This window comes from Mchenga conophoros, linkage group LG12 (genome assembly GCF_057382185.1).
Source record: "Mchenga conophoros isolate Kocher_MC1m ecotype Shallow Benthic linkage group LG12, M_conophoros_male_GT1.1, whole genome shotgun sequence".
NCBI lineage: Eukaryota > Metazoa > Chordata > Actinopteri > Cichliformes > Cichlidae > Mchenga > Mchenga conophoros.
In genome coordinates, this window is record NC_140537.1 from 28,869,676 (window position 1) to 28,892,812 (window position 23,137).

The 23,137-nt window shown below is 41.5% G+C and overlaps 1 protein-coding gene across 5 annotated transcripts in view; it reads right to left on the bottom strand.

Annotated features, from left to right (window-relative positions):
- Positions 1–2,934: 2,934 nt before the first annotated feature.
- slc20a2 (solute carrier family 20 member 2) overlaps positions 2,935–23,137 on the bottom strand; it is a 41,611-nt gene continuing 21,408 nt past the window's right edge. For 4 of the 5 annotated variants that reach the window (XM_085295077.1, XM_085295079.1, XM_085295080.1 and 1 more), the window contains exons 2-11: positions 18,078–18,660; positions 14,768–14,908; positions 14,102–14,187; positions 13,304–13,400; positions 13,005–13,124; positions 11,623–11,856; positions 10,829–11,447; positions 10,488–10,673; positions 7,385–7,469; positions 2,935–3,150 (exon numbers count right to left, since the gene is read on the bottom strand). In XM_085295077.1, coding sequence (XP_085151203.1) covers positions 2,986–3,150; positions 7,385–7,469; positions 10,488–10,673; positions 10,829–11,447; positions 11,623–11,856; positions 13,005–13,124; positions 13,304–13,400; positions 14,102–14,187; positions 14,768–14,908; positions 18,078–18,366 — 2,022 coding nt within the window. In that variant the 5' untranslated portion in view covers positions 18,367–18,660 and the 3' untranslated portion in view covers positions 2,935–2,985. Of the gene's footprint in view, positions 3,151–6,013; positions 6,099–7,384; positions 7,470–10,487; positions 10,674–10,828; positions 11,448–11,622; positions 11,857–13,004; positions 13,125–13,303; positions 13,401–14,101; positions 14,188–14,767; positions 14,909–18,077; positions 18,661–23,137 lie in introns of all 5 variants that reach the window. The other variant, XM_085295081.1, reaches the window with a different exon arrangement.

The window sequence follows — 23,137 nt, forward strand, 5'->3', positions numbered from 1 at the left end:
TTCCTCACAATCAAGTTTCCAGATACCACTCATTGCATTCATCTTCATCAGGTCAGTCCTACACAATGGTTTTCTGGCACGGTGCTGTGCTGCTCTTGAAGCTCGTGGCCAAAGCAGTAGGGAAACAAAATTACAAAGTGTTTTCATCAAAAATTCAAAAATAAAAATGGTAATTTAAAAATCTGATCTACTGGCAACCGACACATCAGTCTATATGTTAGAGGAACCCACCGGGCTGAGAGGAAGTGTGGCACATGGCACCCTGAAATAAGACCATTTCTCAGTATTGCTGCGATTACAGTCTTACAACAACTAATCCCAATTGGCCAGATTTTACCATCAGCCCCACAGAGTGTCCTCCAAAGTGTCCGGAAGCTCATCCCGGTTAAAACTCAGATATGGTAGAAAAATATAGTTCTGATGAAATTTCTCTAGTTATCCTCTTTATTACTGAATTGCACCCATACATGTAGTGTTAATGCATTGTAGTAGCAGTGTAAGGTGACGGGGGTCAGGATCAGCACTACCGCTACAAGAAACAAAATGAAAAACGAGTCACTGCGCACACACTTGCTCTCGCTCTCTTTCTCTCTAGACACTTCTGGTTATTTTTTTAAAAATTTTTTTACTTGCACTTAAAAACTCACGGTTAATAGTTTGTCTTTCATTGGCATCATTAGGCAACAGTTGTTTTTTTGTGGGTTTTTTGTTTTTCAGATAACTCTACAATATGGTTACGATGTAAACACCACAGTACATAATTAGTTTACTTTTTCTGCACAAAGTAAAACACAAAGTTACAAGGCAAGTGGCTACGTAAGCATAGATTTGTTCATGAGAGAGAGAGAAAACAAACAAACAAACAAAACAAGAAATGAGGAAACACACCACAAGAACAAAAACAACTTGCGACACCTGGCATCGAGTTTGTTCAAATTAAAAGAAAAAAAAAGACTTTGTTCATCTACAGGTCAGGTGACCGTTTTAAAAAGCTGGTGATGATCAGTTCTACCTCCGAATACAACCTTAAGTCCTAAGACAAAAGTCTTGTGATATTTTTGTGGCATGAGCAGCCTTGAAACCCTCACCGGGCTGTGATTCACACACCTCATGACATGGCGCTTAGACTGAATCAGATGTGATTGAGAGACTAAATGCTTCTCTGCTCCAAACAACACCTGCCCATTTTGAGGAGCTACTCGTGTGGCTTGGATTGAGTCCTCTTCCTTTCGACGTCTGCATAACGCTTTACAATTTAAGTATTCGATATGACAGATCACAAGGCCTTAGCTTTTTGCATGTCTCACTCTGTTAGATTTGAAACCTGGACTCGGATAATCTCGGATAACCGCGGTGCGAGATCTGAGATGATCTGAATATGAAAAAATGTAAAGGTTCATCAGTGGGCAGGGAGCCTTTGATATAAGGAAATGACTCCTGCTTTATCCAAAGTCAAAGGCATATGGATGATGATATGCAAACATTTTTACTAAACTTAATCAGTGCTTTATTTTTTGTACATCTGATCAGTTTTGGCATCTGCTGTACCTCATTTATCTGGCATACAGACATGGTGACAACAACTTACTTTGGCATGGTTCTGCTCTCTAAAGAGCAACCTCACTGTCCCTCGCTATCTGCGTATCTCCTCGAGGAGGGAGCCGTTAACAAAAGAACCTTCTGTCAATACTGTTCAATTCACCCAGGCAATAAAACAGTGAATGCAACGGCAACTCTCACTTCCTCTGCTGTGGATGGGTTTGGTAAAGCAAAACACTTTGTTCTAATCAATATTCTTCTGCCAACTTCAGAAAAACCTGCCAAGTGTTCATCGGTGGGAGTTTCCCATGAGCAGCGGGGGTTGAAACTAACCGTGAATTCTGACATCATTATGAGGTGAAGAGGCCCCCCCCCCGCCCACCCACTTTTCTGAAACCATTCACACTCACACGCACGCACGCATCCCCAATCCCCCATCCCAGACCCCCACATCCAAACTCTTAAAGGACATTATTTACAGTACAAATTACAGTATAATACATCATTAAAAAATATGAGATCTCTAAAAACATACAGGAGCTCTTGACAAAAACAAAAAATCAACTCTTTAGTAAATTAGGTTCCTATGGTATCATGTGAAAAATAATAATAATAATAATAAAAAAACAAAAGCAGAGTGACAGTCTCACCGCTCCTCTCTGAGGCGTCCGTTCCGTTTGGCCCCAGTTGTACCGGCTAGCATGTTGAAAGTGAGATGACAGATGGGTTTGGTTGACCACGCGCACATCTTTTCTTTTGTTTGAAAGCAAGCCGCAATACAACGAATCACACTCGACCCAATATCACAATATGTACAGTTTAGTTTTGTTTTTTTGTTGTTTTTTTCACCCCTGGCATTTTGGAACAATGATAACGATAATAAAAAGTAAGCACTTGACCGATTGTGCTGCCTAGAATTTCAGGCAGAAGGATATGGATTTACTGCAGGCGAGTCTGCTGGCTTATGTTAGCAGAATAAACTGCTTTTTGATCATTTTTATTTCTGTATTTTTTATATTTACGTGGTTTTGTTTTTTAAGGAGACTGTCACGTGTTTTGTTAGAAGTTACCAGTAAGTCCCCTGTTATTGTCTTATGTACAGCAGATTGAATGGTACACTAGTTACACTTTTGTTTTTTAATCAATCCCACCAAAAAGAAAGAGAATAAATAAAAACCGATTGGGAACTCAAATGAGTCAAAAAGATCTCTGGACTACGGAGCCAGGCAGCATGTGAACCAACCCTCCTCACATCTACAGTACAACCAAGTCCACCTGTAAACCATCCTCCCTTCTTCCTCGTCACCCTTGTGCATCGACTCTCTTCCTTCTCTTCTATCAGCAACCCACACATTCGAGATATGACATCTACCCAAGTTTCCCCCTCTCTCTCTCTCTCTCCGACTCTCTTTTTCCTCCTCTGCTCTCCCTCCCGGCGCTGCGCCCTCAGACGTAGGGCAGGATGCCGTAGACAAACAGGGCCATGACGGCGGCGCTGAACAGGCCGGCCACAGGCACCGTGACAAACCACGCCAGGAAGATGTTCCTGAAGAGGCGCCAGTCCACTGCTTTCTGGGAGCGGATCCAACCCACAGCCACAACTGAGCCCACCTGGAGGCCGCAGCAAGGAGGGAAGAAAGAAAAATAATCAGCAGCAGCACAGAACAAAACGTTCAACGCAGCAAAGCCAAAGTCAGTATAAAGAGCTACAGGTTGTCCACGCTTTTCTCTTGATGGAAGTTTCTCCAAGATTGTTTTGCAGTCAGATTACGTCAGCTATTCTTAAGGCATGTTTTGCAATGCTTAACTCTTCTCTTGTGCAGTAAGTGGTTAATTGTCTAATTAACCCTATTGGACAGAAAAGATAACAGCAACAGCTGATTAATTAAATTGCAGATGGTGATTGGTGGAAATTATGTGTTAGTCTCCTCTAACAGTATCAGTCAGCACTTGAAGAAGTCCTCAAATTCTTCTGCAACAACAATAATAATAAGTTTAATATTAAATATTCTATTTAAGGGCTCCTTTTATGGTTTTCCTAATTTGCTCCCACATAAAACACTGCATGCTTATTTAGAACACGAGCAAAGTTTCAAAAAATGAGGACAGCGTATGTAAAAGTAATCTCTATGAGCTAAAGCTCAGGCTTCAGACTACGTTTTTTTTCTACTCGTCCCGAGATGACATCACCTCGGCATGGATGTCCTTACATGGTCATTTTAAGCACACACAGAAGCACTAGGTTGAAAACATGGGGCTAAAAAGAATCAAATTCCTGTTTGTGGAAGTCAGGCAAGAAGAAGCCAGTTAGTAGAGTGTGGTCAGCAACTTTTTAGACAGGGGGTGAGCTAACATGCTTCACAGAGGGACAGTATAAGAAAAATATGTACATACATACTCAAGTCCATTTTCGTACTATATGGACTCTTACAAAAAAATACTTTGATACTTTGAATTTAATGTAATTGATATTGAAACTGGTAGTAATTGGTATATTAACTGTATCTAAAACTTGTACTGAGCAACAACAAAAAAAACTTCCACCAAAGAGTGCGGCCAGAAAGACACACGAACAAAAGGTGATAACATATCAACAGGTCAGCAGAAAGGCCACGTGCAACCTGCAGCTCTTCAAAATCAGATCAGTGTCTGCGTTAGTGACTGCAAGCAGATTATAGAGGTTATCACAGCATAAATTAAATCTGGTATCCGTGGAAGCCTGAAATCAGCAGCTCCAGAGTAGCAACAGTCTATTATTTACTTAATATTAGGCTGTAAATATCAAAAAGCACTAAACTAGAGCTAGTTAGCTTTTGCAAATCTGTCTGCAAATTTCAGACTTCCACTTCTTTCTTTTGATAGAAATAACTTCAGAATACAAAAGAGATTGTTTTCTAATCCATGTTCAAAGACTCAAAGCGACACACCTGAGTGTTGGAGTAACGTGCAGTGAGTGGTTTCAGCTCTTAGTGACGCTACAGGTGGGCGGGAGTTAAACCGCGTTTCCCTGCTCTTATATGGCCGCAGCAACATGAGACACCGTCTGTCACACGCTGACTAAATGTGGAAGGTCGGGCCAACAGAGTCCAGCCTGTTCTTTTGGTTTATTAGTCAGTCTTAATAAGACTAAGCTCTACTAGACTCACAAAAATATCTCCCAGAAAAGACATTCAGGTCATGTAGCCTCTCTACTTAAACGCAAGATACTTTAATGTAGCATTTCTTGGATTCTCCTCTTTCCAAAGCAGGGTGTGCATGTGTTGAACAATATTTAACTCAGTGGTCACATTGTTTGTTTGATGGTTTTAGTACCTCAAGCACGGAGCAACAAATTCTGAACTCGGTGTGACCTCAGTGTTCGTATTGCTTTTGAGTTTTTGAAACGAGTCACTGCACATTACCATACCACACCGACCCACACACCCATCCATTCGGTTTAACTTCCACACCCACACACACAAAAGACCTGAAAAGAAAAATTATCACTCATACACAACAGAACTTCACTGAAACCGAATGGATGCCAGTGACACAGATACAGACACACTCTCTCTCACACACGCACGCACGCATGCACGCACGCACACACTGAAGATGTTGAGAGATGTTGCTGGCTACTTTCTGAAAACCAAACAATTTAAAATGTCAAAGAGCTGCAAGTCTTGCTAGTGGTTTTTTTTTTAGTCCAGCATCATCTGTGGACCATCTCCACATTTAAAATAAACAAATAAATAAGAATCACTAAATCATTCAAATCACCACCACGATTATATACCTCTAACCATCAGTAGATTTAGCATTTTAGCAGAGCAGTTGATTATCCAAGGTTTTTAGGAAGGAAACGCGAAGGCATTTGGAGGTGAGAAATGAAGATAAGGTATGGATGGCGATGATATTGATGTTTAGACAAATAGATCACCAGTAACTTAAACCCAGTTTTGAGTCTTGTGCAGTTTCCCTTCAGTGGAGCTAACATTTTTGCATTCCTGTTTTCACTGATTATTGCACGTATGATCTTATATAAGCTAAAAACAAACATTTCGGGTGTTTCATCCAGCTTCAGCTTTACAAGTAGCTAAGAGGCTAACGGCAATAGCTTAATATTTAGTGATATCAATATTATCATCAAACTCTCTACTTGTGTATTTGTTTAGCAAATATTCCTAGTTTTTCATCTATTAAAAAAAACTTTTACTACTAATTTAATAAACAAAAAACAATAAATAAATAAAGATGATATCTATGTATTTGCTGTATGTCTAATAAACATGCACGTAACTGCCTGATAACATTCTTTAATCTTACAAAGCTACCTTTCAGTCAAACTTGGGGTTGTGTTGCTGAAGGAAAACTGCACGAGAAATCAAAACGTCAACTTCGGGAGTTGTGATTGGCTTTGGCGATTGACAGCTACAGGTGAAGCGATGAAGGCGAGCTCCCGGAGGGCTCTCTAGGATGACTTCACTACCAATACCTTGCAGTGGGTGGAGCTTATTGGGATGCCCACATTTGATGCAACAAGCACTGTTAGCGCACTCATTACTTCAATGCAAAATCCGCTGTGAAGATAGATGAGTAGAGAGACAGACAGAGAAAGATGGAGAGGTAAAAAAAAGTGGAAAACAAGTGTGACAGGTGGGTTTCGGGGGTCGGGGGGGGGGGGGGGGGGTGATAGGTATTTGGGAGGTTGAGGTCTGCTTGCGGACAAGCACGGCAGGGTCGAAAACCCACACACCAAACCATGCCAGTGCTAAGAGGGCAAAATGGAAGAGACTTGGTGGAAATGAAACAGAGAATGAGACACCGTGTTGATGGGGGCGGGCAGGGGAGGACTGGGACTGGTGGGGTCCGTCTCGAATTCCAGCCTCGATCTGCTGTTCCTGAAAAGAACAGGGGAGAGGGGCTGCACACTGCTGCCTGGGGCTGGTTGTAGCGGGCTGGACATGGATTCGTTTTGATCTTCTCATGCACCTCAAAGATTGGTTAGGATTATCAGTTCCTGCGGAGGATAAGTCTCGTTTATGAGAAAATGAGTGGTATTTACATCGTTTTGACAACGATTTCTACTAACGATGCTGTTACTGTGATCACTGTGGGAAACACTTTACCAAACTGGAAATATTAGGGTTCATTTTTCATACTCATGAGGATGGAAATGATAGAAATGGCAAATCGGACCAAAAACAATTGAGCAGAGCTTCTTCTGCTATTTGAAAAGCCGCCTGGAGCGCCCTGTAATAATTAAAGGCAACTCAGACTTACGAGAATTTTTATCGCCTGGATTTCAGTAAATCAGCTAGAGGATAATGTTTAAAGAGATTTTAATGATAAAATTAAAATGTAACTGTAAAACTGGTATTAGGAAATTTAACCGAGTCAGGCTCCCTGCTGATTTCCACAGGAAAATACTTTCTTGCTTTTTTTTTCCCCCCCACAACACACCCGACAGTAGGGCCCGTGTTACTGACTTTGTTGGACTAATGATGTCGTGCTCACGGCTTTCGGCCTAGCTTGTACAAGTGATCACAACAGACAGAAAAGAAGGTCAAAACTAATAAATAAGACCCACGTTTTCATAAACTGCAATTATCCTTTTTTTTCTCTGCCACAATAATCTGAGCTTTGATTTCTGTGGAGAAATTTAACTAAGAAGCAGAGCACTTGTAGGGAGATTTTAGCTAATTATCTCACGACATGACTAAGCACTAATTATAGCTAAAGCGGTGTGTGTGCGCGATTCTAGCTCAGTCCAGCACGGCGGCCTGGGAGGCAGTGTGAGCTCCCTGTCCCCTGGAAATGCCTGAAAGGGAGTTGAGAGGCCAGCTGGAAGGCCACTCAGTCATACCTTGCAGTGTGTGGTACTGACAGGGATTCCGATATTGGAAGCGAACACGACTGTGACTGCAGAAGCCAGTTCAATAGTGAATCCACTGTGGAAGGAAGGGAAGGGAGAGGAAGGGAAGGGGGGAGGGAGCAAAGAGACATTCTTCATTGTGATGTCTTGGATGATGCTCATGATGGCACGATCTCACTGGCATCCACATATAAAACCATTGCAGAGCATTCAGCAGTTCTTTAAAGTATACCCAACACACATTTGAAAAACAGAAATAATATTAAATATCTGACACACACACACACACACACACACACACACACACACACACACACACACACACACACACACACACACACACACACACACACACACACACAATAAACACAGCATTTCTACCAGGTATTACACACTAGTGTGTTATTCATAATGGACACAGTTTCAGTATGTGATATACAAACAGGCCTTTGTGTTGGTGTGTTTCTGTGCTGCCTTGTGCTTACTAGAAGACAGTTTCTCTAAAGCCACCAGCTGCTTTCAGGACACACACAGAGAAGACATTAGACATTAGAATAAACTTCCAAATCATAAAAGAGGGGAAAAAAATTAAACTAAATGCATGAAAATGCAACTTAAAAGGAGAAAAATGTGGCTTTTTTCTTACTAGATGGCAGCCAATAACATTCGTCAGAAACACTGAGCTAAGGTTCCAGATGAAGATACGACTGAAATTTAAATGTCACTGCAGGCGGAGTGTGGAGTGGTCGAGCAGCAGGAGCCAATCTCTAAGACAGCAGAGCACCAGCGATGTCACCTGATTAATTTTGAACCCATTTGTAAATGGCCACTTGGCCCCAACTCATGGCCTACAGAAATTGATAGCCATTAGGCAAATGTTAACTGTATTACTTAGACCTGTGCTTTCCCCCAGCTCATGTCAGAATGTAGGAGTAGAGGGTCTTGCAAGAAAGCTACAGAAAAAACTCACACCATTCGCTCCACCTCTCAACAGCAACAATAAACTATACACAACTGGACAAGTGTGCCATATCGACTCATCACAAAGAGATATGATTGTTTGTGTTTCTCTGAGTTCTGCTGGTTAAGCTTTGCAGAGCCTGGTAGATCTGCAGCAATCTGTCCCTGTGGTGCTTCAACAGCAGAGCTGGGCAGAAGGATGAAAATCCATACTTCAAGTTTCAAAAGTCTTTTTACTGCTGTGATACATTGCACTTTTTAGGTGTTCGCTGCGGCTGCTAAAATATATTCCCGGGCACATAGACCGCAGACACACATATAAACACTTCTGTGTCCTTGCCCCAAACAAACTTCTTTTCAGAGTGATGCATGGAAACAGACACTGGAGGAAATCAAGTCTTTAGAACGGTGAACCAGTGCAAATTTGTCTTTGGGTCCTGGCAAAAAGTCTAAGCTGGTGATGGAAGGAGGGAGATTAAGAGAGAAAGGAGACAGACAAAAAAGAGAGAGCCCAAACAAAAAGAGGAGAAATGAGGGAAGGGAAAATAATGAGATGGCGTGGGCGTGAGCGTGAGAAAGAGACTTTAGGGAAAAGGGGAGAGAGAGAGAGAAAGCTCTTTAGGTGAGACGTAAAAAAAAAAAAAAAACCAAGATGTAAAGGAATGAAGAAAAAGAAAAAAGCAGGGCGCTGAGAAGAAGAAGAGGGTTAACCACAAAAATAGTGATTTACAGGAGTGGGTAGGAAGGAGAAAGGAGGACGGGGGGGGGGGGAAGAAAAGTGCAAGAGTCAGACTGGCGTCCCTCCCTGCGGTTGGAGAAGAGAGGCTACGGTTCCCACTGTGGCCCTCCCTCACCCCTCCTGCTCTACTTCTCTTCACCCAGAATGCCAAACAGCTTCCTGCAACCCTGTGTGATGTTCCTGCCAGGCAACAAAACACAGCCACTCAAACACACACATGCACGCACGCACACACGCAAACCTCAAAACGCCTTGCTGGAACAATTAGACCCTAATGTGCATGCATGCTCGGACACATACAGTACATTCAATGCACAGTGACTTGCAGAGTTCGGTTTCCTCAGCACACAAACAACTCGGTGGTATGCACACACACACACACACACACACACACACACACACACACACACACACACACACACACACACACACACACACACACACACACACACACACACACACACACACACACACACACACACACACGCGCGCAAACTCTTCATCTTATGCGTGGGAAGAGAAGAGAGAGAGGAAGGAGGAGACTGAAGTCAAGGACAGAGCAACAGCACGGGTTTGTGGATGTGAGACGTCTACTGCCAGTGTCCTCAGGCTTTGTTTGTTGTGGTCCGAAAGTCTACTTCTTTATTCAGAATTTTTTATGTAATAGGTCAAAAAAATCTGAGAAAAAAAAAAGCGCTACTATTTCACTCCCTAGGCACCACTAAGATACTATTATTAAAGCAGATTTCTGTAAAAAAGTAGTAAGAATTATTTCTAGCAAAGTCTGGGATGATTCCCAAAATCATAAATAGTGTGCTTAATGCTGAGATCAAGATTTATTTATCACCAAATTTTTATTTATACGTTTATAGCAGGAAAAAGTAATAAAAAAAATCCATTCAGTCTTTGTATTTTACCTAATAAACTCAAATGTAATGGATTTGAACACACAGATCTTTTCACTTAAACGATCTGTCTGACCTCTGATGATAAACATGAGTGCACATCAACACTGTGTGTGCAGGTCACTCCCTGGCAGAGAGTGAGGGAAAATCAGAACATTCATTAGTTACACAACAGACAAACTGCTTTATGCATTTTGCTGTCTGCACATAGATTACTAAGTATCTTCTGATTGTTCATTTGCACTTTACTGCCCTTAAGACATTGTGCACAAGCATTCTAATACGGCTGTGGGAAAGTAAGTACTCACCATGGAGGCTGGGAGCCCTCTATGAACTTGTTTGTGTCAGCGTGTTGAGGCTCTATGGAGCGTGTAAAACCAAAGCATGGTGGATAGTTCACCTCTGCAGCACAACTCTCCTTCAAACGCACCCAACCGCATCCACAGACATGCACATGTGCACTCACTCTCCTGTGAGGCGACTTTCTCACCTTGAGGGGGTAATGGGAGTGAGGTCCTTCCCCATGGTCTGGATGACGCGGCGGCCCCATACCCACAGGCCGGCACAGATGCCTATACCACCGTAAAACAGCAGCCAGATAGGAGTGGCAGCATCCTGCATCACACCGCCCTGTTCATAGATCATCCACAGTGCCACCAAAGGCCCAATGGCATTACTACAAACAAGAAAGTAGATAAAAACCTTATTCAGGCATTATATACTCAAGTCCAAAGAGCAGCGTGAAGATGATTTTTTATATTTAGTTGACAGAGAAATGTACTCTGGACCATAAAGGTCGCTATCTGTCATGCAACACGTAGGGGGCAGCACCTGACATCGTTGCCTCCGTGGGCGAAAGAACCGAAGCAGGCGGTGAGGATCTGCAAGAAGTGGAAAAGCAGAAACACCTCAGGTTTGTCCTTCTCCTCCTGATCCTCCAAGTCGTCCGGCCCTGGAGGTGCAGCCCCTTCTTCCTCCACCCCTTCCAGGTCTGTGGCAAGCTTCATCTCCACTCCGCCCTCCTCGGCCTCGATCTCAGCCTCGGCCACGGCGTTACAGTACGATGAGTAGCTGTCGTAGCGTATCCGCTTTTTGGAGTAAGACACGCTGTTGCTCCTGCCGCCTCCCTCACCAACCAGCTTTTCACTGTCCTCGCGTGATTCGGAGCGCATCGGCTGGACGGGCATGCCGCATATTGCCGCTGTGTAGCAGGTGTAGCTGTTGTTGCGGCGCAGCAGGCGGTAATTGTTGTCAGGCGGGCCGGCGTTGGAGCGCTCGTTGTCATCCATGCGGCCCAGGTGGATTTTGTGAAGCAGGTCTTTGTACAGACCCGAGTCTTTGTGCACCGTGTGGTACACCTGGCCATCGCTACGCATGTGGCCATCGAAGCTGAAGCTGCCGTTAGAGATGGGGGATTTGAGGCTGCCGTTCGTCATTGAGTGTGTCCGACCTGGAAGACAGACGATTAATGAAAAGTCTGCGTGGGAGCAGGATATTAATGATGATGACCGACGAGTTTGATCTCCATTAATGGCAAATTTATTTATGCTAATAAGTATTAACGCATAAATAAAGCTATAGTTACTCTCCTCTTATCAAATATTATTATAAATGTCCAGTTGTACCATACACCCTGCCGTTTGGCAGGATAGTGCCTCCATTCGCCAGGTTGGTGAGCTCGCTGCTGGATTCGCGGGTGCCCCGGTCACTGCTGCCGCCTGTGAGCGGCATCACAGCCTCATCTGTGCCCTTCGCCCCTGGTAACTCTTTGAAGACGGGGCTCTCCTCCTCCTCTTCAGGGATCTTATCCAGGCTCTCATCAGAAATCCTCGACAGAGCCTGCTCTTTCTTTAAACGACCTGGAGGAGATCAAGCAGCAGTTGAAAGAGCACCGAGTTAGGACATTTTTGCAGGTTGCTTTAAATCCATCATGAAAGGAAAGCCACAACTGTATTGTGGCAGCCTTTTATTATTAAAGGATTTCAAGGAAACCAATCTGGATGGCAGCCAGTTAAGAAAGCAAAACAATAGTTAGACAAAAAAAGGGAAAGAAAAAAAAAAAGATTAGAATTTATTTGCAACTTTTCACGCTTAAAAAAAGCTGTTGCTTCTGCTTTCAGGTTCGGGAGACAAAACTTCTGACAAGAAACAGATTATCTAAATTATCCCAGTGCCTACCCGACTCTTTGAATACCCCAGTAGAGAAAAAAAACCCAATCAGAGTTATGACCTGTTTTATTTAAGTGGATGCAGTAATATCCAGATTAGCACCAATAATTTTACCTGTAATCCTCGCAGGCATTAGGGGGTTCATGACACAGTCACACAAACCACGAGTCAGTGGAAAAAAACATTCATTTTTTTGGCCTAAACATAGATATTATTTTTCATGGCCTATAAATACCACTCAGCTTCTTATTAAATTTTATTTATATTTCTTTATAGTGCAAAGCATTTCTGGCATCGATCAGATTTTTTGGATCAAGTGTTTGAGCTCTTACACAAAGAACCTTTTATTTATCCAGCACAAAGTTAAAATAAACAGAGCTGTGCCTTGTCTTTATCCACCACTGTCTACTTTTTCCAATGTTTTAATTTTCTGTGTCGTGAGTTTTACAGCACTGCCTGCTTTGCTGTGGGCTGGTTTTCCCATTAGGGAAACAATTCCCAGCCCTGATCCTGAAAGCTTTCTACACTGCAGGCCACGATCTTAGCCTCTTTCATCTGACCAAGTAGCTCTACGCCCAAAAATCTAAGTGGAGCACTGGAGAGTTCACAGGGATTTTTCTGGTGGCTTTAGTGCCTCTGGCAGAGGCCAACAAGAAAGCACATGCCCTGGCTTCCGTTGTTTGGTGTCAGAGCGTTTTCACATGGCGTGAGAGAGACAGACTGGACACACACACACACACTTGTATGGATATCCTTGTGAGGACATTCGTTTACATAAAACCAAATACCTAAACACAACACTTACCCTAACCCTAAACCAAATTTAACAGATACTTACTTGCAATCTTTCTCCTCATCCAGGGACAGACCAATATCCAGACCAGAGCTGCGCAGACCAGCGAGCCAGCTAAAGTGATGAGAAAGATGGCCCACACCGGTAGCATCTCCAACCCGAGCACTGCAGTTAATGAACACACATTAAAAAATAAAAAAAAAATACAAAATCATGTACTGGCATCACACATTCAAGAGGAATTTTGAGCAAACTAACAAGCGCTTCCATCCCTGAGGTGATAATTTGATCATACACTGGTGTCAGGTTAAATAATCAGAGATATACTGGGAATAAGCACTTACATGGAGCTCCAGTATACATGATGGAGAATGTGTTGATACCAATGGTGGAGGCGTAGAAGAGGGGCAATGCTCGCAATCCGTTTGGAACAGAGTCATCCTGTGAAGTAAAAAAGGAAATGCAACAATAATGATAATAAATCATAAAACAAAACATGTACAACACAATAACATATTAGCTAAAATGAGAACATCTTCTGGCTAAAAGTTTAGCTCAGGTCAATTTAAAGGTGTGGAGTAATACAATTATTCCATCTTGCACAACCATGGCTTGCTTTTATCAGAAGGTTAATAATTAATATGACTAATGAGGCAGGTGAAATGTAAAATGACACTAAATGGGATGTGGATTTTACAGAAGTAACAAATCTCAACCCTGCAAACACAAAACAGAAAGATCGAATATTCTGATGCAAATAGCCCACAGACGCAAAAATGAACTCATTCCTAATTTGACCCATCTATGCAGTAACACCGGCCCAAACGGCAAATCTTCCCGTGACTCACTCATATATAATCCTGCAGTCGTGACCCTCGGATGATCTGCAGCACTTCCTAGTCTGCCAGAGCTTTCCCATTACATAACAAATACGCGGGTGTTGCCATATCAAATGGGTTTTTATCTGTGCTCAAGTTCTTTCAGACAAGTTGGGCGTACACGTGCAAGTCTGTCTCCGATTTCTTATATTAAAATGACCAGATTGGCAGCTAAGTGTGAGTGCGGAGAGTGCAACGGCTGCAAATGCAAGGGCAGTGTCACAAAACTGAACACAGCATTAGTTGAAAGTGATGTGCGCCTACCTTGTTGAGGATGAAGTGTCTGATGAGCATAAAGAGAAGTCCAGACATGAGTCCAGAGAGCAAGGGGGAGATGAACCAAGACGCCACTGAAGAAGAATTGAAAAATGTTAATGAGGAAACGACAGGAGAGCCTTGCCAACTCTCTACAACTAGAAATTTTGTGTTTTAATAGTTTTTTGTGTTTTTAGCCATCAGTTCTCTTCCTAAAATGAATTCCAAGTCATTTCATTTATGCGTTATGTATTTAAGTATGAGAATAAATCCCAATAACCAGTTTTATGGTGACGTGAGAGTTTATTATTCTTTAAAGTATGCATTATTATTGGATGCTGTATGATGTATGACAGAGGCTCTTAACAAGGAAGAAATAGGTTTATCTGTCTAAACTAAACTCAATAAAGTACTGGGTATAAAGTGAGTCATGTACTTGGAAACACAATCTGAAGATTGTTGTTTACTAAAAACCTAGAAACCTTTCTAAAAATCAAACTCCACTGGGCATATCTCAGAGTGGTTTCTATTCCATCAGGTTTCACTGGAAAATGGGGCAGTTATTATAGGCACACACACACACACACACACACACACACACACACACACACACACACACACACACACACACACACACACACACACACACACAATGATACAATCTTCTGCCATTACCAATCTTGACAAGCTGCATCCACTGTACTCCCTTTGTGCCGATGGCTACCATAGAGAAGCCGATGGTGGCGCCAACGATGCAGTGAGTCCCAGAGATGGGGAGCTTGAGGAAGGAGGCGATTAGCTGCCAGACGGCTGACCCTGTGACCAAAACAGAGACAAAAATCTAACGTTTAGCTTGGTTTATTTATTTGTCCGCCTCCATGCACAAAAACAATCTCTTGGGAAAATTAGCAGTTAATTCCCATCTGCAGTTTGTGTGACATCATGTAACATCTTAAATGAGGGCCTGAGAGTGCCATTTGAAATTCCAAATGACTGCCTTAAGTTTGCAGTGTTTATAGAAGCTGAGACAAAAGTATAATCTGAAAACTACACTAGGCTTTGTTTATCCCTCCTTTAACAAAGACTGCTATTCAAAAATTGCTCAATGATGTGAGTAATTGCAGTGTTTTTGACATAGAAGATTATATATATTTAAAAAGAGGAATATTTTAAGATCCAGTCGTGAGAAAAAGTTTCGAAATAATCACTCAAATATGTCTTCTAAATCACTACATTCATTAGAGACAAATATTTTAACTAAACCAATAACACAGACAAAGTTCAACACAGAGAGTAGTTTCATGGCCCAAGCTGGAAAATCGAAAAGAACATCTGAGACTAAGACTTTAAAAAGCTCATTAAAATCAGGAAAAACTGGAAGTGTGGGTTTAGAGAGGTACCTCTCTCTATAAATAAAGTCATAAAATGTGTGTAGTGAAAGAGCACCCTGTCAAATCACTGAGGAAACAGTGAATTTGAAAATTACAAGATAACTTTAGGGGCAGCGGATCATGACCTGCAGCTCTGGAGATTTTGGGTGATGTAAGCAGACAATGACCCAAAGCGCACACAGTGAAACAATAACAACAGAGCTGCTGAAAAAAGAAAATTTGTTGCGGAGGCTAAGCCAGAGCCTTAACCTTAATCTAATTGAGATGCTGTGGCATGACCTGAAGGGGGCTGAGGACAGGAATTAAGAGGGGCCGAAACAGTTTTACAGCAGAGGTATTCTCCAAAGAGCCAATCAACAGCTGAACCAGGAAACTGCACTGACTCATGCACACAGCTGAGGTTCACAACAGTTTCAGCCGAGTGGCGCTAGGGAATGTGTATGTGTAGAAAAATGTGTACCATTTCTCTCGGCTTACATTTCCATAAATTGAGTTAGCATGGTGTCTGTTCAGTGCTCCGGTAAGTAGAGCTAGAAACACTCATCGAGTTAGCTGTTAAGTACTGTTTTGGGTGTACATAGTACACTTATAACCTGCAGGGGGGGGAGGCAACCTTTTAAAAGCTTATTTTGGCTGGAGATTTTATACATACGGTTGTTTTCATTATCCTAGAGAAGCAGATAATAGGACAAATCATTGTCAGCCCTAAATTAGACTTTAAACTCCAGCAAAACACCAAAGCCTCCAGTACACAAGAAGCACTGGAGGAAGTTTTAACAATAGGTTAAAACTTCTTTAATTATGCATGAACAATATGCCAGTTAAAACGTTTCTCCAACAGTGACCTGTGGCAGCCAGCCACACCTGAATTTTCATCTCCTTGGGAATCCCCTGTGCATAATGCTGCCCTTTTTAAATCAACGTTTGCCAGCAGTCTGTCATCAAAATGGTATTGTCCTAATGGGAGACCCATTGTTTTCTGCTTTTACTGAAATGGTGGTGTGCGAGTCTCCAGTTGATACTCAACAATTCCTCTTTATGTTTCACTTCAGGAGTTTTGTTTTCCTGCGGCTCTTAGGAAATACTTACAATGCTGCAAGGTTAGCTAACATTTGCAAAGCCCCAATAAAGTTTGATCTGAAAATACATAAAAATAAAAATAAAAAAAAACACTTCGTGCAGTGCCTTTCATGTACAGTAAGAGAGTGAGTGAGGTGCACTGCTTAATAACAGTAATTATGATACATACATGAGGATTGGTGCATGTCACAAGTACCAGCTGAGCCCAGGATAATATATATAACATTATTGTTAAATTCAAATTCATTTCTAAGCCTTTTATAAAGGTCTATGTCTGCATTAAGCTATGGATTTAGCAGATTTCGGGAGGATTAGCAGGGCCTAATTTGTGACATGGTAAATATTGAACAATACATATCAAAGTAGTTTATATGAGGTAATAAATAAGACATTGTTGAAGTTTTAAAAAATTGTCTTTTGGGCTGTTGGAAAGTAATTTTTTAATTTTTCTCTTATTTTACAACTTTACAGGTGATGGGGACAAAAAAAAAACTGAAGCATTTCCTCTTTAATATATACCATATATTACTGCAATGTGCAAATCTTTTAGGCATGTGAGAAAGATTTCTAATGTAAAGAGTTTTTATTTATTATTTTACTAGGAAAAAGCATGTGTTGTTGTAATCCTAGACGGACAGGATGATGTTGACATCAGGAAAACTGCTGTAGGAATACTTGATCGTGTGGCCGAATGGCTGAAAATAGATCTTTGGCTCTGTGTGACCCTTTGCTGGATAAGGATCGAAACTTGTAGTAGTAACACTGGAGTGATGGGGGGAGGGGGGCACCTTTGGTAACACATTTTTCATCTATGGAGTGGAAGTCGCAGGAGTTTCTCTTGGCTGCAACTAGCATCACAACTAATATTAGCAAATGAATCAACTTTTAAAGAGTCAAAAAATTTCAGGAAAAAAAAAATCGCCGAGGCAACAAAGTCAAATGTCTCTCTTCCATCGCGGCTCATTCAAAAGCCTTTTAACAGTCTTAGAAGACAGAAAAGAAAAATACACTTAAGCATCTCTAATAAAAAGCATTTACAGACTGTTTTCAGAGCTACTGACAACTATTATTCTTATTTCCAGTCTCATGGTTGTTTCCTGTTTGTTAACAGTTGTTTAGCAGCTATAACATCAAAAAGTCAAGCATGTTCTCCACTAATCGTGTTTGTTACAAGTTTTGATGAAGTCTGATGTGATTTGTAAAGGATAAAATAAAATAATGAATCCTAAATTTCATCAACATCCAAGTTTTTTTTGCACATTCAAGTTACTTCAAACTTCATTCAGACATGCGACAGGTTGCAAATTAAAAAAAAAAAAAAAAAAAAACAATCACTGGGTCTATTTAGTAGAAGTGCTGTTGTGGCTTTTACATCAAATTGACTCTGGTGCTTATTCCAGCATGGCCTAAAATTGTCCATCAGATAAACATAAGGATTTGCATGTCTAAAATGAGGCTTAAGACATTAGCGGCAACTGCGTCACTCAATGGATGTAAGAGCAAATTCAACTTACCAACCATGGCGCTGACCTCGCCTGCCATGAGCACGGGCACCGTGTCATTGTAGAGGCTGACATCTATGATGCCCTTCCGAATCGTCTCTCCCACTTTGGCCCCGAGCAACATTGAACCCAGCGTCTCGAAGATGGATGCCAGGATGCAGGCCTGCTTCAGAGTGACCACGCCGGATCCCACTGCTGTGCCAAATGAATTGGCCACATCATTAGCTCCGACTGAAAATGCCAGGACGAAGGCAATGATGAAGCCAATAACCACCATCCACAGATACGACTCCAGATCCATCTTGATATGATTTCAGGTGAGAAAAATATGCAAAGAAACAAAAATCCTGCTTAAAATATCTACAAAAAAAGACGAAGAAGAAAAAAAAAGATGAAGTGCTCTGTGCGTTTTTAGCGGAGGACTTGGTAAGCCCACACCTTCTCTTCGTCCCCTGGTTATAAAGAGTCTGAGGGGAGAAGCACAGCCGCTAACTAAGCGTTTGGAGCTCAGTCCAAAGATTGGAGGTTAGTGATGGTGGGAGCAGAGAGCATTCCATAGCTTAGTGTGAGACAGTCGGTCTGCACGTTCTTTCACCTGCCGGAGAAAAGAGAGAGGAGAGACAGAAACAGATTAGTGTCATAAGCTATGATTACTCTTTTTCAACACCTCCTGACAACACCTCCCCGTGACTTCCTCAGAAAACCAAAAACAAAGAAGTCTGGGTGGGACTAGGAGAGAGGGGAGGGGAGACACACATAAATGAAAGATTCGGGATAGATGATGATGAAGCAGAACTGGCTTTGATGAAACAATGATAGCACTCCAGTGCACTCCAGTGAGAAAAGCTGAGGACATCTCAGATATCTACAATAGGAAATCACAGTCTGCACTTCAAAGGAATCAAATCAGATCGTGCAGAGGGTTTGCTGTCAGCACTGACACTATAAAAAGATCACCGTTTCCAGAATGAGACATGAGCAATGCTCCGAACATTAGAAAGGCTAGTATCATTTTATCCCCGCGCACCAGGGCAGCTGACAACCTTTGCCACACATTCAGACAATCTCAGATAGGAGTTTATAATTTACTTAGTTTTAATGTTCAACCACACAAAAAAAGAAAAATCACACCATCTGTTATTATTTTAATCCGACCCAGTGATGCCAACAGTGATAACAGAGAATTTTTAAGTATTCTATGAAATGTTAAAACAGAAATGTTAGTCATAAAGTTGCTTCAGTGGCAGCCCCGTAGATGTTTTCTTGCCAGATTTACATTATAGCTGGTTTCCAATCTGTGCTCCTTTAGCCTCAGCGTCACTATAATTGTGCTTGCCGGGCGACACTGAAAGGTACACGAGTTTTGTAACCAGCTTTGGAGTACAAGTTCAAACAGAACCAAATGCTCTGGTGCAGTGCAAAAAAGAAAAACGTGGTGCGTTTAAGTTAAGACTGCAATGCAGCAACAGTATCTGCGCTGATGTTCTACTGCTGCTCGAGGTGGGATACATTTCTTGAGGGGACTTACAAGACTCTTCGTTTCTGATGTGAATAACTATAAAATAAAACTATTAAGCCCCTATTTCCTAATTTCTCTCTAAATTTAAAAAGTATTGTTCGGGGGGGGGGGGGGGGGGGGGTTTCACAGTTAACCTCAAACAGTCTGGAATGGTTTCATTTTTTCTCTCTTCTGGTTTTTTTTTTGTGGGGAAGCATTAAATGTAAACAGCTCTTGGCATAAACCGACTGCATTCTCCTCGCGTGGGGGGCAAGCAGCTCCTTTCTAAATAGCCTGTGGCCAGTTATGGCTCCCTCCTCCCGACCGAGAACTCCATCTGGAACAGTCGGTGTCACGCACTCTTAGCCTTTATCCTTTGCAGAACCACAACAAACACATAAAAACATGATAATTTGTCTTTTGATCAAGACCTCCTGGAATAGGGATCCATTAGTGACACTAAAAATGATTACGTTGCTGCTGATTTGAAAAATAAGTGGACGCATTTCTTGGTTTTCTCACAGTAAAAATCACAGAAGTGAAGGTGAGGAGAGCTCAGACGCTGCCAAATCTCAAACAGAATGAGTAAACAATGACTTGATGATGTACTGACCCCCGAGGTGAAATCCTCTCCAGTGAGAGAAACACATCTGAGCACAAGTTCAGTGCCTCTTGGCCAAATTTTTATGTATTATTGTAGGATCTACCTTACAATATAAAGTGCCTTGAAGTGACTGTTGTTGTGATTTGGCGCTGTATAAATAAAACTGAATTGAATGAATTAAAAAGTTAAAGAAACCAAGCTCGTGAACTTGTGTCCATCGCCATAACGAATGAAAATTAATGATGAACGATAAAAAAGACAATATAAGGCGGGGCATGATTTTATCTCTGATTACTTAATTGCTTCCCGACTCATATCTGCTGCTTGTAATTATGTCAATTCATAATAAAAGGCAGTTTAATAAAGGCCGCACCAATATGAAAAGCTACCCTAAACTGATTTCTCACCGAATCTTTATTGAATAAGTTAAAGAATCCATGTGTGGCGGCTTGTTTCATGCCATTGAGTAGCGCTCTCTAAAAATGTTTTCTGCAGTCAATGTATTGACTCTGGCAAAGTCTGAAGGACTAACAAGAGACTGTGTAAATGTTTATTCCGGGGAGCACTGCTGCCACAAGACGACCACATCACACACCACAGTCAAACACGAGCGTCCAGCAACACACAGAACCAGGCAATGCTCAGAAGAGATGTGCAGCCAAACACATCTGCAGCAAAAGCAGACTGAACGTCCTGTGCCTTAGGGTGACATGGAAGAAAGATAAGAAAGTGATTTGAGCGCGGGTGTGATCTCTAGGTCAGCTGGTCATAATTTTATTGAGTACGTCCTTGAACACAACTCAATAATCCTACCACGACCTGGAGTATGCACTGATTTGGATCCAGCCATTTAGCAAAGAGATTCAGTTTCATATTCATGTGTGTGATTCAAGCTAAATGGACTGTCTGGCTACATGACCTTCAGAATGAATCTTTACAGTTTTTGCCTGAAAGCAAAATAAGAACCGTTGCATGGTGTGTCATACAACCTATTATCTTTCCATTTTATTGCCATTTACCAAGAGCGGCCCTTCTGTAATTCACTTGTAACAATCAATGAATAATTCATGTAAAAGATGCGCTCAGTGTTAGCAGAATAAAATAGAAGCAAGGACGGAGCAGAACCACAATGCAAATTGATGCACTGCAAATGTAATTGCAATTGCTTTTTGCTACCTGGATAAGAATGAACTCCGTGATGTTTCTATTTTGCAGGTCGTTGGGATGCAGGGAAGTAATCAGGTGATGAAACAGTAGCATACAAAATTTAATTTGAAAATTGGCAGCAGAGAGAGGAAATCACATAACTGTTCAAACAACTTAGAAGAAATGTTTGAGATAAGGTGCACACAGGAAGGAGTCTGACCCGCTTTGTTAAGGAAACTAATGCATAGGTGCCATTTCGGTAAAAACACTGAGTCGGTTAAAAAAAAACAACAAAAACTTGGAAGTCCAGCTCATATTCATATGATGTGATTTTATCTGCCGAAATGAAGCATCCCGTTTCCAACACAGCTCAGGTGAATCATTTACAACCTTTAAAAACTGTGCCGCTGCCACTCTCCAAGGTGCTGATCCTGAGACCACCAGGGATGACTGAGGTGACTTTGATAGACTTTTTAAGAGCAAGAGCAATATTCAGGTCACGATTAATGTGCCTGAGAAATGCTGGAATTATAAGGGAAAATTCTGGATACAGTGGCCCTGAATAGTTTCAGATGAGTATGAAGAGTCGATTAACAGGCACCATTTCCACAAAGGATGTTGTATCATATTAGGGCTGTTCGATATAACGATATATATCCGATGACGATATAAAACAGTCTATCGTTTCATTTTACGCTATCGTTTGTTTCGTGGTGTCGCAAAATAAACTGTTTACGGCAATATTTTTTCATGGTTTTGATGGTCACTGTAGTGGCTATATTAATTTCTTAAAGTTCTCTCTTTCTCTTATATTTTATTTGACAAGCCCTGTTTTTATGGTTGTGATTAGCAACAACTACGGTAACAGCATCGCGTGTCTGCTTGTTTATGTTCCACATAAACCTTTCACAATAAAGCTCAAGATCCTGTTGAGACTTTTCAAAATAAACTGAATCACGTGAAAGAGCAGATTATTTAAGGATGAGAAGTAAAAAAGAGCCGCCAGGTGCTAAAAAAGAAACCTTAGACTCAAACGTTAGAACAGGCTTTTCCCCGCAGCACGCCGCGTAATAAATACGCAAAGAAAACGGCGGCCTTTACAACTTATGTCTAAAAGTGTATCGTTTCATGCATCGGTTAAAACACTCGACTGCAGCTACATGACGCGCAGCTGGAAACACTTCCCGCAAGTCGAGCTGCCCGAGATTCACAGAATTTACAGAAAATGTTACATTTTTGTGATTTATATCGTTATCGGACGATAGAATTCTTATATCGGGATATGAGATTTTGGTCATATCGCACAGCCCTATATCATATGTATAATACCTTCATTTTGTTTGTTTTGTCTGTTGAAATTTTATAATTTTTTGCATCAAAATGTTTCCAGTTGGTACATGGCCATACTTAAGCCTAGTTTATGGTCACCCACACTCACATTTACCTAAGGGCAATTTAGAATTACCAATTAACCTAACTCCACTAACTAAAGCCAGAGAACCCACACAAACACAGAAAAACTCCCCACACAAAGACCCTGCCCTGATGGTGGAAATGAACTGAACAGTTAGCTACAGTGCTAACCCCTGCAACACTTTCATACGCTTGAAGAATAAATGAAACTGAAATAACAAGGACATTGGTACATTTGGAGACACTGCCTTAATTTTCAAAAATACATCACAAACTAATAAGAGCTCAGATATTTTTCTGGATCCAGGGTCAGTCCAAGGAGATGAACCGGCAGTTCCTCCTGAACATGGAAAATTGGAAATTAATAGAATTTTTAAATATCAAGGTAAAATGTTCTTTAAAAAAATAAAC